Genomic DNA, 15,412 nt, shown 5'->3' with positions numbered 1-15,412 from the left:
TCTCAAAATGATTTTCAACTTGAAAAAATCTGGGGGCACCTGGGTGGCTCAGTCGGTTAAGCATCCAACTCCTGATTTTGGCTTGGGTCATGACTTCAGCATTGTGAGATGGAGCCCAGAGTTTGGCAGGGAGCCTGCTTAAGATTCTCTCCCTCTGCCCCTCCCACCCATCATCCCCAAAAATCTGATGGCCCTCTGGTAATGAGTATTTCTTTGCCACCAGAAACTTCTCCACTTCTCTTTCAGGGACTCTGGAAATGTTCTCTCTCACCCTCCTGCTATCTTTCTTTCCGTATGAGAGCTATGTCATCTTAATGGGATGAAATACATCTATGATGCAATTCACCAAATATGAGATTTTCTTCTTCTTGAAAGCTTGCGTCAGAGCAGGTGGGAGGCATTGAAAAATCCTTCTCGCGGGGTAGTGAAAGGAGCAAAGACAAAGTACCATCTAGAAACGCTTTTTCTTTCATCTTGTTTCCCACACCTCCTGGGGAAGGTTGGGAGGAGGTGTTGCTAATTTTCACTCTTGCCTCACTTCCATGGGACCAAACATCAAGTCCTATGCATTCACTCCAGAAGCAACGCTTTCCTTTGTTAAACAGACTCAGGGGCTCACGGCCAGCATGTCAACTGCTTGGCTGATTAATACTAACTGATGAGGTAACTTTTGGCCACGCTCATTTTGGATCTGGGGAGCCTTGCAGCTAATGAAATGCCTCCTTCTCTAAAAACAAACAAACGAACAAAGCAAGGTTTTCCTTCCCCAGATGGGAAGAATTTACTGAATTCCTGAGACACCTTACCTTGAAGATACATTTCCTCTCCTTCGGTGAACATCTGGTTGCATCTGCTGCATCGTGCACAGCTGGGGTGGTAATGTTTGTCACCTGCCTGCAAGAGAAGAGGGAGGACTCCTTAGTTTGCACCTTGTCACAGATCCCAGCCTCTTTTCTGGATCTGGGGATTTGGAGGCAAAAAGAAACAGCTGAGGCAGGAAAAATAACTGTGCAATTGACCTAACCTTCCTACACCAACAGCCCTGGAAGCGGAAGCTGACCTCATTAGACCAGCTACTGATGCCTGCATGATGGGTTGCCTTCCTTCTCGGGGTTTCTGGCATCTACCTCTTGGCCTGGTCACTCTTGGATAGTTACTAGTTATACACCATGCGCCTGAGATGAGTCCACTCCACCTCCAAAAAATCCCACCCCCAAAACATTAACCTCCCAATTGATGTGGAGACCCATACGGATTTGCACTGATTTGCAATAAAAAGGAAGGATTCTCATATTTAGCAGGTTCTTATTTTCCTAGCTAAACTGGCTAAAAATAATAAAACCTATCTAGCTTACATCAAGATGGGAAAAACCATAGTAAAGGACATCATCCACAGCTTTCATCTTAGGAGAACCCCAAATTCTCTCCTGTGTTGCCTATAACAGTATTTTGCCAAAGTCTTCTATTAAGTGTTTTCTAAAGAAGGCATTTTACTGAGATGGCCTTGAATTATTCATGAGCTTTTCACATTCCTAAATATGACAGATGCCATCACAGCAGGTGTTGACTTCCCCAAAGCAAAATGTCACTGGACACAGGGACAATTCTCGAGACAGGTGCCAAGTCACATTAGAGTCATGGTCCAAATGCATACCTGACAAAATGAAATCTTTTCATTTATAGCTTGCAAAAAATCTTCACCACCTAAAGATTTTCTAATGTACTCTGCAATGAAATCATTTTATCAACCAAGAGTGAAATATTTCTTTTGCATGAACCACGTGCTATGGCAGTGCTGAGAGTCCAGAGTTAGAAGTAGCTGCCCCCTCTATGTTTGCATGAAATCTCAACAGGAAATCAGAGGTCAGGTAGTGATTCCTTTCTCACACCCTCCAGGAGAAACTACAAAAGCCACTTAGCAACCAGAGTGCGAGATGGTAGTTGGTTACTCAAGGCACTCAAGTGGGAAAAAAATGAAGATATTTGAAAATAGAAGCCAGGAATGAAATCTGTTCAATGGTGCCAACTGGAAAATTCTAGAAGTGGTGCTCTTGTTTTGGTTCACACACTATTATTTAATTTTTCTTCCCTAGGGGATGAAGGAAGCCTAGACAATGTCATGTAAAGTAGCTCCTTCCTCTAGGCCATTCAGGGTCAAATGTGAGTAAAAGGGGAAAGAAGTCCCTGTAAGTTCTAAAGCACTGTAGTCCAGCTGGGATGTTAATGCTGAGAGTTCCCAGCCAGTTAGGACAATCTCGGGATTCTCAAGGAAAATGTAAGTGAAAGAATTAAGGCACCTTTACAAGAAGTATGTGTAGTCTACAGTGAAAAGCACACTCCCCAGTAAACTGGGAGTAGGAAGACAGATCTTCAAACTGATACAATATATCTATTATATTTAGTGGCACAACATTAGCTGCATTCTCAAAGAGCACCAAGACAATGAATTACACTTTCACCAAAGCTTTTTTACATGGTTTTAGTCCTCGCCCAAGTGATAAGGCAAGAAGAAATAAACATGCAGGTCGCTAATGAAAGAGTTCAAACAGCTAGATAAAAAATAAACATATAAAACCCCACAGCTTTCTATTGACTAGCAAAACAAATTCCGTCAGTGTCATGGGAAAACAGGACTCCATTTCTAATACCAACAAACAAACCCTTCAATGCCAGATCTACATAAAGAAAACTATAGAATTTAACTGATGGACAAAAAAGGCTAACAGGCATATAATATTTCTGGATGAGGAAACTAAATACTTAAAGATGTCAATTTATCTAAAATGAACCTATTAATGCAATGCATTTCCAATCACAATACTCATAGGAGTTTCATCTACAGACCTTGACAACCTGATTCTGTAAGTTCATATGGAAGAAGAAAAATGCACAAAAAACAGCATCGACGAAGGGGGGTTTTTCCCTCCCTGACATAAAAAAGTTATTCTAAGGCTCAAATAATTCAAGTGCTTTAATACTGGTACAGAAATAGAAAATAAGTCATGAAACACATAACTTAGGAAAGCCAGTCACACAGCTCTACACAAGAAATTTAGTCTATGATAAAGAAGGCATTTCCAGTGAGTTGCAAAATGGATTATTCCACTAACGGTAAGAACAATGGATTCTCCATACAGAGAAAGGTAAAGCTAGATTCCTAATTCATAACCTACAAAAAAAGAATTCTAGAGAGTTACAGAGCTAAATACAGAAACAAAAATGTAGAAATATTAGAAGGATTTATAGGAGATAATTTAGTATACTCAGGATAGGAGTGCTTTCTTAAGGCAAAAATCTAGAAACAATGAAGATAGATAATGACTATGTACATACATAAAAATGTCTAGACTTAGAAAAGTTAAAGAAGAGTAGCGGGGAAAATAATACTTGCCACGCAGGCCATACAAAAGATTATTATCCAGAATATATAAAGACAATCTCTAATAAAAAGTAAGTGGCAATATGGGCAAAAAGCAATTTCCAGAGGACACATAGAAGACCCAAAAAATAAATAATTAGCTCAACTCCACCAGGAATCAGGGAAACGCAATTTAGAAAAAAAAATGTATTTCCTCACTAAACTGGCAAAGATAAAGAGAAGACTAATGTGAGGGAAAAGGCATTCTCACACACTACTGGTGAACAAAATTCCTTTTGGAAGGCAGCTTTGGCAATATTTTTTCAAATTTAATGTGCACATAGGAAGCTAGCCTACAGAAACTCTCATTACCTTACAAGTGTATGTACTTAAGAGTATACGTATTAAGGATCTTCAACATTATTTATAACCGCAAAGAACAAAACAACAGAAAACAACCTAAATAACCTAAATAAGAAAGTAGTTAAATAAAATATTGACTCATATGTAGCCATTAAAAGAATGAAATAAACTTACATGGAAACAAACCAATACTGCCAAGAGAAAAAAATCATCCAGAAAAACAATGCCTATAATATAGTCGCATGAAGTACTGGCTGAGAGTGTGGAGACACTGGGGTAAGGCTGACTGGATTCAAATCCTGTTTCAGCACTCTGTGGTCTTGGGAAGGTGGCAGGCTCTCTAAACATTCGGCACTCCACTGCTGTAACTACCTCATAGGAAGTGATTAGGGTGAATGATCATATGATATTTTGAAAATGGTGCAGCACATCACTACATACGGTAATAATCCTAGAAACAACAACAATGAACAGTAACACTCTGAATAGAGGTGGTCCCAGGGCCATTCACAAAAGAGAAAGCTTGTCAGTGCAGGTTGGCACGCTGGTAAAAGGCCCCCCGGTGCCCGTTCTTCCCAAGGACAGGTATAGGAGGGTAACTGTGTTACACGAACTGTCATACGAGGTGGATGGAAGATACGTCAAGGTCCCAAGCAGCAGGGCTGTGGTCTAGAAACCGTGAGCAAAAACACTGCTAAGAAACAATACCATTGTAACCCAGGGACATCAGTCTTGACCCATGAGCTCGCTCATCTCACAATGCCAAACGAGTCAAGTAATGCAGGGAGCCAGAATCAAAGGCCACTTCACAGCCCTTCAAAAGTCTGGTTTTGTAGCAGTGCGAGCCGGGGACCACCCAGTCTCAAGGACAAGGGAGCCTCTGCTTTGCATGTGAAAGTCACTTCCTCTCTTTCATTTCTTCTTATTCCTGTACCCATTACCATTCACAGTCAAGCCCTATGCACAGAGCCAGGAAAAGGGATCAGAGCTGATCACAGACGTGGGCTCCTATGCAAACCAACCCCCAACATGGACATAGCTTAATCAAAGTCATTTACACCAGAATCTGTCTATAGAAGAAGGAAAAGTAACTCAGATCATGAGCAAAATGGAAGACCAGTGCCTACATAAGAACAGACAATAAACATGTAAATCATTGTGGAGAGGAGGTTACTGATTACAAACTTTTAAAGCATGCTGTGGGCTTTGTTGTAACAGGTGACTTCATAAAGGACAGTGACTAGGTAGCTGGCTCCAAGCCCACAGCCCGCCATCCTGCTGTGCCTGAGCCTGTGGGGCCAGATGTGTTGCCAGGAACCCGCCCCCCAACCCACCCCGGCCGAGCTCCACAGTGGCTGTTTTCCACCCATCTTTCTACCCTGCTATGTTAAAAAAGTACAGCCTATTTTGTTCTTTTTCACATATTCAAAATGCACATATTAAAAAGTCTACATTCTGGCTGGCATTGAACTCTATGGAAAGTAAACAATTTGCTTATTTAGCTGAGTTTTACAAAGCACCTGCCTACACATTCAAAGTGGAAAAAATGGCTTGCCTTTAATAGTGCTGATTATGTCAGACTTCTGTGGTAATTACTACTATTTGGTTAATCTCTAAATTGGAGCAGGAACTTGAGCATACAGACTAGAATACCATCTGGAGTAACACCACTTACTATAAGGCAGGATTTAGTTTAACCCATCAATTATTTTATTTTATTTTATTTTAATTTTATTTGAAAATCCACTGTCTGGCAGAGCAGATAATTCTGAATTCCTTGTGGATGAGGGGGTGCCCTGGGAAAGGACTACCATGTTTGCCACTGCCATTCCTTAATGTGCTACCCATGAGACCGCAATGATGTCACTACCTAACCTCTCAAGCCTCCAGGCCCCTCATCTGTAAGAAGTGAAGGGCTGGACTAGACAATCTCAAGTCCCATTCAGCTGTAAAATTCTATGATTCTGTGTGAAATCCCATACCTCTACAAGCTCACACAGCAGTGTTAACCGAAAAGCAATTTGGGTAGAGAAGGGAAACTCCTGATGGCAGGGAATGCGGTTTAAGCAATGACTCTATAGTGCCTTATACGGAGGAGTATTTCTGGATGCCCTAAGGCTTGTGACAACTCTAACAGCCCACCAGAAGTAACAAAAGAAAACAGGAACCATCCTTGGACAGATAATCTGTTTTCCTGATAATCTGCTTCGCTCCTGGATGACCAACTATACTTTTTAGTTTTTCTTTACCCTCTTTCTCTTGCTCTACTCCTAACAAGAGCCCAGGAGATGGGGAAGAGGGCCTCTGGGGTCAATCTTCAGCCATTTATACTAAAGTCCTACCTACTTCAAAAAAGACACTTGCAGATTCTTATCAGAGAAGGTCATGATCTATAAACAACTGGACAAAAAACCTTAGAGGAAAAGAAAATATCAGGACTCCAAACTCAGGCTAACCTGTGATGATCCAAATTTCTTAGCAGATGAGGAAAAAAGAAAATGGGCCACTAGAAGTCTCACTGTGAAAAAAAAAAATGGCCACATACAACTGTCACTAGATAGGCCAGGTTTCCCAGTCTAAATTAATAACAGTCATTATAGGCTGAATTTCCACCAGGTCTGGCTCTGTGCCAGGCATTGTATCAAGGACTCTAAGGGCCTGCTCTCCCAACATTTCTGTCATGTAGGTGCTATTTTACAGTCCTAGACTGCAAGCAAAGAAACTACCACTTAATGTGGACAGTGTACTCAGAGCCCCCAGTGCTTCCAAAAAGTAGAGGCAGGCCTACCCTCTAAAAGCACCAAAACAATTCTCATAGAGGGACCTTGCTCCTGGAATTGAAAATTATCTTCACACTAATTTTGCTGATGGTTGGCAACGCTGAAGTCGTTATTTCTTACACAGACCCTTGAGAAAAACCAAGGGTGTAACCCCGAGAGATAATTGATTGTAGTCATTTCCATATGGGGAAGTTAAACTATCAAGGTCTAGGTTGCCTATTTTTTTTTAAAGTTCTAACTTGATTCAGAGATGATTTGCCTAGAACACCCAAAGGAATAAACAAATTGCTTTCCTGTCCCCAAGACTGTTGCAAACACAGCTCTGGCTGATAGTGACTTTAGATAAAGGGCATGCAAACACTTAGAGGTAAGTGTGTTGACCTAGATCAGGTCTTTTCTAACATTACTGTGCATAAGCAACACCTAAGATCCTTTCAAAAATGGGTTCAATTAATGGCCTTAAGGTGGAACCCAGGAATGAGCTTCTTTGTCTTATAAGCACTGAAATGAGTATACAAATCATCATGACCTGGGGAAACACCAGTCACGGTGGTCTCCAAACCCTAAACCTGATAGTAGATGAGGAAGCCAAAGAAGAGTAACAAGGATCTGCCACTTACACAGCAGGTGCACGGGTGGGAAGGGAGAGGCAGAATCACCTTAAGTTCCCTGTCTTACTCCTGCAGAAAGGCAGTGTAAGGGCTGACTCAGCCTTCTTTGTGTTTGCTGTTTTTTCCTTGAAGCGGGAGAGGTTGCCAATGGGACTGGACTGGCTTGATCTCCAAGTTGAACACTCACTTGTTTCAGGAGTGGTTTTTTTTGTTTTTGTTTTTATTTTTCCTAATGCAGGATCCTGAATAGGCAGGATAATGAGGGTGTGCCTTGGCCCAAAGTCTGTATTCTGGGCAAAGGTGAGTAAATCAGTTTGCCCAGGCAGTGTTCGTGAAGCCCAGAGAGCTCTACACAAGTCTATACAAAGCCAACCTGCACAGATGAGAACATCCCTCAGCCAGACACTCTTAACCACACAACCGCAGCTGCAGCCTCTGCTCCAAACATGTGTGCTGTGTCAGAGAGAGGGGTGGTAGCTCATCTTCCCCACTGAAGACACACAAAACAACAGAGAGAAATACACCACTGCCTTCCAATGATCTGGTGCCCTGCTGCTCAAGATATAAAAGAACATCAAGTCCCTTCTATTTTTAAAAAATACTTCTTTACAAGAGACAGAGAGGGAGAGGGAGAGAGAGAATCTTTAAACAGAATCCCCACTCAGCATGGAGCCCAATGCAGCACATGACCCTGAGATTGTGATCTGAGCCGAAATCAAGAGTTGGCCACTTAACCAACTGAGCCACCCAGATGCCCCTCAACTACCTTCTTTTAATGAGGGGTAAAGAATGAAGAACGTGGTAACATCCCAGTGTAAATGCATATCCCATTTTTACAGATGGTTATTGCTTTCTCATCTCCTTCCAAGGAATTAAGTGCAAAAACTTTAAAGCAGTCTTCACACTTTAATAGTGCTAGATAAATGTTATCTGTGAATGTGCGCATTCCCCACAGGACCTAACCAGTATCTTTAAATTGATCTATAGATTCAGTTCAATCTCTACCAAAATTCCAGCTGGATTATTTGTAGGGATTGAAAAGCTGATCCTAAAATGTATGTGGCAACACAAAGGACGTATGAAAGTCAAAAAAACTTTTCAAAATAATAGGATAAAGTCAGAGGACTTAAACTATCAGATTTCAAAAGTTTCTATAATGCCAAAAGTTATCAAGACAGCATGGACTGGCACTAGAATAGACATATAGGTTAATGGAGTAGAAGAGAGAATTCCAAAATAAACCCCCACGTTCATGGTTAACTGATTTTAAGTTACGTGTGAAGGCAACTTGCTAGGGAGGGGATAGTCTTGCCAACAAATGACGATGGGACAGTTACATATACATATTCGATCAAGCCCCTACCTCACACCATAAAGAAAAACTGAACTTAAAAATGGGTCATGGACCTAAATATAAAAGCTAAGACTATAAAATTTCTAAACAAGAACATCAAAGAAAATCTTTGTGATTTTGGTTTAATATTTCTTAGATATTCTACAAAAAAATAATTCATTAAAGAAAAAAGATCGACAAATTGGATGTCCTCAAGATTAAAATTTTTTTCTCTTCAAAAGACATCATTAAGAAAATAGAAAGATGAGCCACAGATTGGAAGAAATTTGTGCAATTCATATGTCTAAAAAAGGACTAGTATCCAGAATATATAAAAACCAATTACATTTCAAAATAAGAGGCCAAGGAATGGGAGAGAAGCAAGATGGTGGAGGAGGAGCAGACTGAAATGACATCAGGTCTCAGGAGCTCAGTGAGATAGTTATCAAACAATTCTGAACACCTACAAACTCAACAGGAGATCGAAGAGAAGAGGAGCAGCAATCGACCTCTTTCTGAAAGGTAGGACATGTGGAGAAGTGAATCCAAGGCAATGGGAAGAGAGACCGTGGGGGAGGGGCTGGCTCCCAGCAAGCTGCGGAGCAGTAGAGCGCAAAATCAGAACGTTTAGAAGTCTGCTCTGGGGAGGGACTCACTCCAGTGGCTAAGTGTGGTGTGGAGTCCTCGCAGGGACAGTGTGGTCTCAGGACCCATGGAGTCACAGAAAGATTGGGGGTGTCTGAGTGTAGCAGAGCTCGCAGGTATCAGGGTGGGGAAGCCGGGTGCAGAGACAGAGCCAAGGAGTGAGCTCTCAGCTCGGGGTTACCTTAAGCCATGATCCGTGGCACAGTCAGGGCACTGCTCTTTGAGCAGGGACCCCACAAGTGGCAGATCTGGGGAGACTCACCTTCCTCTTATGGAGGCAGGAATCTGCTGGGTTTGGAGACTCCAAAAGGGGTTGTATGTCAGAGACAGAAATGCTTGGTCACAGGCCGGGTGAGCTCAGAGTGTGACCGGAGACCAGGGAGATGGGAGTGACTGACCCCTTTTCTCTAAGGGCACACTGAGGAATGGGACCCCAAGCTCTCAGCTCCTCCAGGCTGTTGACTGGGGGGCTGCCATTTTCACTCCTGTCCTCAGAGCTCTACGGAAAGCGTTCAGGGAATAAAAGCTACCAAGAGTGAACCCAAGGAGATTACTTAGCCTGGCCCCTGGCAAGGGCAATGCAATTCCGCCTCTGACAAAGACATCTGAGAATCACTACAACAGGCTCCTCCCCCAGAAGATCAGTAAGAACATCGAGGCAAGACCAAGATCACCGATCAAGAAGAACAGCCTGACTCCAGAGATAGGGGAAAATAATGCATGGAATTCATGGCTTTTCCCCATGACCCTTTAGTCTTACAAAGTTAAATTTAATTTTTAAAATTTTTTTTCTTATCCTAATTTTTTTTAACGTTTCCTCTTTCCTCTTTCAATGTGTTTTAACTAGTTTATCTTAATAATACCTTTCTGAAAATAAAATCTTTTTAAACCTTCATTATTATAGTTATATTTTATCCTTCATTGTATTTAACTTATGTTTTGTATACATATAGGGTTTGTTTTTTTTTCCTAAAAAATTTTGGGATATAATTTCTTCTAATAGATCAAAATATACCATAAATCTAGCAAAGGGCTTTGTTCTAGTCTCCAGCCTGAGCACGTTCCCCCCCCCACCTTTTTTCTTCTTTTTCCAACCAACTCATCTTATCAATTCCTTTTTTAGAATTTTTAAAAAATTTTATTCTTTATAGTCATATTCCATCCTTTCATCGTATTTACCCTTATTTTTGTGTGTATATATATATATATATATGTTTTTCTTTCTTTAAAATTTTGGGAGGTAGTTTCTTCTAAGAGACCAAAATACACCCAAAATCAAGTGGGTGGCTGTGTTCTATTCACCAGTCTAATATACATATATATTAACTTTTTTACCCCCTCCTTCTCCCCTGTTTGGGGTCTCCTCTGATTTGGTTAGCGTACATTTTTCTGGGGTCTTTGCCACCCTTTCAGTATTTTATTTTCTCATTCATATATTTTTATCTGGATAAAAATGACAAAGCAGAAAAAGTCACCACAAAAAAAAAAATAAAAAGAACAAGAGACAGTACTGATGACTAGGGACCTAATCAATACGGACCCTGGTAATATGGCAGATACAGACAGAGTTCAGAATGACAATTCTCAAGGTGCTAGCTGGGCTCGAAAAAGGCATGGAGGATATTAGAGAAACTCTGTCTGGAGAAATAAAACCCCTTTCTGGAGAAATAGAAGAACTAAAATCTAACCAAGCTGAAATCAAAAAGGAATTAATGAGGTGCAATCAAGAATGGAGGCTCTTATTGCTAGGATAAATGAGGCAGAAGAGAGAATTAGTGATATAGAAGACCAAGTGACAGGAAATAAAGCTGAGCAAAAGAGAGACTACTGGACCACAAGGGGAGAATCCGAGAGATAAGTTATACCATAAGACGAAACAATATTAGAATAATTGGGGTTCCAGAAGAAGAAAAAAGAGAGGAGCAGAAGGTATATTGGAGCAAATTTTAATAGAAAATTTCCCTCATATGGCAAAGGGAACAAGCATCAAAATCTAGGAGGCAGAGAGAAACCCCCTCAAAATCAATAAAAATAGGTCCATACTCCATCATCTAATAGTAAAACTTACTAATCTTAGTGACAAAGAGAAAATCCTGAAAGCAGCTATGGACAAGAAGTCTGTGACATACAATGGTAGAAATATTAGACTGGCAGCAGACAAACCTTTCTATCAGGCCAGAAAGAACTGGCATGATATATTCAGAGCACTAAATGAGGAAAAATATGCAGCCAAGAGTACTATATCCAGCTGGGCTGTCATTGAAAATAGAAGGAGAGATAAAAAGCTTCCAGGACAAACAAAAAATTAAAAGAATTTGCAAACACCAAACCAGCCCTGCAAGAAATATTGAAAGGGGTCCTCTAAGCAAAGAGAGAGCCTAAAAGTAGTAGACCATAAAGGAATAGAGATAGTATACAGTAACAGTCACTTTTTTTTTTTTTAAGATTTTATTTATTTACTTGACAGAGATCACAAGGCAGAGAGGCAGGCAGAGAGAGAGGAGGAAGCAGGCCCCCCACTGAGCAGAGAGCCCAATGCGGGGCTCAATACCAGAAGTGCGAGATCATGACCTGAGCTGCAGGCAGAGGTTTAACCCACAGGCAATACAATGGCACCAAATTCATATCTTTCAATAGCTACCCTGAATGTAAATGGGCTAAATGTCCCAATCAAAAGATAAAGGGTATCAGAATGGATTAAAAAAACAAGACCCATCAATATGTTGCCTACAAGAAACTCATTTTAGACCCAAAGACACCTCCAGATTTAAAGTGAGTGGGTGGAAAACAATTTACCATGCTAATGGACATCAAAAGAAAGCTGGGGCGGCAGTCCTTATATCAGATCAATTCGATTTTAAGACAAAGACTATAATAAGAGATGAGGAAGGACACTATATCATACTCAAAGGGTCTGTCCAACAAGAAGATCTAACAATTTTAAATATCTATGCCCCTAACATGGGAGTAGCCAACTATATAAACCAATAACAAAATCAAAGAAACACATCAACAATAATACAGTAATAGTAGGGGACTTTAACACCCTCTCACGGAAATGGACAGATCATCCAAGCGAAAGATCAACAAGGAAATAAAGGCCTTAAAGATAACTGGACCAGATGGACATCACAGATATATTCAGAACATTTCATCCCAAAGCAACAGAATACACATTCTTCTCTAGTACACATGGAACATTCTGCAGAACAGATCACATCCTGGGTCACAAATCAGGTCTCAACCAGTACCAAAAGACTGGGATCATTCCCTGCATATTTTCAGACCACAATGCTCTGAAGCCAGAACTCAATCATAAGAGGAAAGTTGGAAAGAACTCAAATACATGGAGGCTAAAGAGCATCCTACTAAAGAATGAATGAGTCAACCAGGAAATTAAAAAAGAATTTAAAAAATTGATGGAAACAAATGATAATGAAAACACAACTGTTCAAAATCTGAGGGACACAGCAAAGGCAGTCCTGAGAAGAAAGTATATAGCCATATAAGCCTTTCTCAAGAAACAAGAAAGGGGGACGCCTAGGTGGCTCGGTTGGTTGGGCCGCTGTCTTTAGCTCAGGTAGTGATCTCAGGGTCCTGGGATCGAGTCCCACATCGGGCTCCTTGCTCAGCAGGGAGCCTGCTTCTCTCCCCGCCTCTGCCTGCCACTCTGCCCGCTTGTGTGCTCTCTCTCTGACAAATAAATACATAAAATCTTAAAAAAAAAAAAAAAAAAGGAAACAAGAAAGGTCCCAAGTACACAACCTAACCCTACACCTAAAGGAGCTGGAAAAAGAACAGCAAAGAAAGCCTTAACCCGGCAGGAGAAGAGAAATAATAAAGATGAGAGCAGTACTCACCAAAATAGAAACCAAAAGAACAATAGAACAAATCAACAAAACTAGGAGCTGGTTCTTTGAAAGAATTAATAAGATTTGATAACCCCCTGGCCAGACTTATCAAAAAGAAAAGAGAAAGGACCCAAATAAATAAAATCATGAATGACAGAGGAGAGATCACAATGAACACCAAAGAAATACAAACAATTATAAGAACATTTATGAGCAACTGTACACCAGAAAATTTGACAATCTGGAAGAAATGGATGCATTCCTAGAGACATATAAACTACCAAAACTGAACCAGGAAGAAACAGAAAACCTGAACAGACACATAACCAGTAAGGAGATTAAAGCAGTCATCAAAAATCTCCCAACAAACAAGAGTCCAGGGCCAGACGGCTTCCCAGGGGAATTCTACCAAAAATTTAAAGAAGAATTAATACCTATTCTCCTGAAACTGTTCCAAAAAACAGAAATGGAAGAAAACTGCCAAACTCATTTTATGATGCATTACCTCGATCCCCAAACCAGACAAAGACCCAATTAAAAAAGAGAATTACAGACCAATATCCTTGATGAACACAGATGCAAAAATTCTCACCAAAATACTAGCCAATAGGATCCAACAGTACATTAAAAGGATTATTCACCACGACCAAGTGGGATTTATTCCTGGGTTGCATGTTGGTTCAATATCCACAAATCAACCGATGTGATACAATACATTAATAAAAGAAAGAACAAGAACCATAGGATACTTTCAATAGAAGCTGAAAAAGCATTTGACAAAGTACAGCATCCTTTCTTGATCAAAACTCTTCAAAGTGTAGGGACAGAGGATACATTCCTCAGTATCATCAAAGTCATCTATGAAAAACCCACAGTGAATATCATTCTCAATGGGGAAAAACTGAGAGTTTTTCTCCTAAGGTCAGGAACATGGCAGTGATGTCCACTATCACCACTGCTATTCAACATAGTACTAGAAGTCCTAGCCTCAGCAATCAGACAACAAAAAGAAATTAAAGGCATCCAAGTCAGCAAAGAAGTCAAACTCACACTCTCTGAAGATGATATGATACTTTATGTGGAAAACCCAAAAGACTCTACTCCAAAACTGCTAGAACTTGTACAGGAATCCAGTAAAATGCCAGGGTATAAAATCAACATACAGAAATCAGTTGCGTTTCTATACACTAACAGCAAGACAGAAGAAAGAGAAATTAAGGAGTTGATCCCATTTACAAATGTAACCAAAACAATAAGATACTTAGGAATAAACCTAACCAAAGAGGCAAAGAATAAACTTTAAAATAAATAAATAAAATAAACAGAAAATTATAAAGTACTCATGAAAGAAATTGAGGAAGACACAAAGAATTGGAAAAATGTTCCATGCTCATGGATTGGAATAACAAATATTGTGAAAATGTCTATGCTACCTAAAGCAATCTACACATTTAATGCAATCCCAATCAAAATACCATCTATTTTTTTTCAAAGAAGTGGAACAAATAATCCTAAAATTTATATGGAACCAGAGAAGACCCCGAATAGCTAGAGGAATGTTGAAAAAGAAAGCCAAAGTTGGTGGCATCCCAATTCCAGACTTCAAGCTCTATTACAAAGCTGTAATCATCAAGACAGTATGGTACTGGCACAAAAACAGACACACAGATCAATGGAACAGAACAGAGAGCCCAGAAATAGACCCTCAACTCTATGGTCAACTAATCTTTGACAAAGCAGGAAAGAATGTCCAATGGAAAAAAGACAGCCTCTTCAACAAATGGTGTTGGGAAATTTGGACAGCCTCATGCAGAAGAATGAAACTGGACCATTTCCTTACAGCACACACAAAAACAGACTCAAAATGGATAAAAGACCTCCATGTGAGATAGAAATCCATCAAAATCCTTGAGGAGAACACAGGCAGCAACCTCTTCGACCTCAGCCTCAGCAACTTCCTCCTAGAAACATCACCAAAGGCAAGGGAAGCAAGGGCAAAAATGAACTACTGGGACTTCATCAAGATCAAAAGCTTTTGCACAACAAAGAAAACAGTTAGCAAAACCAAAAGACAACTGAAAGAATGGGAGAAGATATTGGCAAATGACATATCAGACAAAGGGCTAGTATCCTAAATCTATAAAGAACTTATCAAACTCAACACCCAAAGAACAAATAATCCAATCAAGAAATGGGGAGAGGACATGAACAGACATTTCTGCAAAGAAGACATCCAGATGGCCAACAGACACATGAAAAAGTGCTCCACATCACTCGGCATCAGGGAAATGCAAATCAAAACCACAATGACATACCACCTCACACCAGTCAAAATGGCTAAAATTAACCAGTCAGGAAACAACAGATGTTGGAGAGGATGTGGAGAAAGGGGAACACTCCTACGTTGTTGGTGGGAATGCAAGCTGGTGCAGCCACTCTGGAAAACAGCATGGAGGTTCCTCAAAAAGTTG

At 40.4% G+C, this 15,412-nt stretch overlaps 1 protein-coding gene across 19 annotated transcripts in view; it reads right to left on the bottom strand.

Annotated features, from left to right (window-relative positions):
- The window catches only part of ABLIM1 (actin binding LIM protein 1), a 287,987-nt gene that overhangs the window by 50,801 nt on the left and 221,774 nt on the right, over positions 1–15,412 (bottom strand). For all 19 annotated transcript variants that reach the window (XM_032879207.1, XM_032879243.1, XM_032879188.1 and 16 more), the window contains exon 7: positions 807–894. In XM_032879207.1, the coding sequence (XP_032735098.1) occupies positions 807–894 (88 nt within the window). The remainder of the gene's footprint in view (positions 1–806; positions 895–15,412) is intronic.

Source organism: Lontra canadensis, unplaced genomic scaffold (genome assembly GCF_010015895.1).
Source record: "Lontra canadensis isolate GAN:19392208 unplaced genomic scaffold, GSC_riverotter_1.0 scaffold3, whole genome shotgun sequence".
NCBI classification, from domain to species: domain Eukaryota; kingdom Metazoa; phylum Chordata; class Mammalia; order Carnivora; family Mustelidae; genus Lontra; species Lontra canadensis.
Note: the sequence above shows the minus strand (reverse complement) of the source record. Positions and strands in the feature narration are given on the sequence as shown.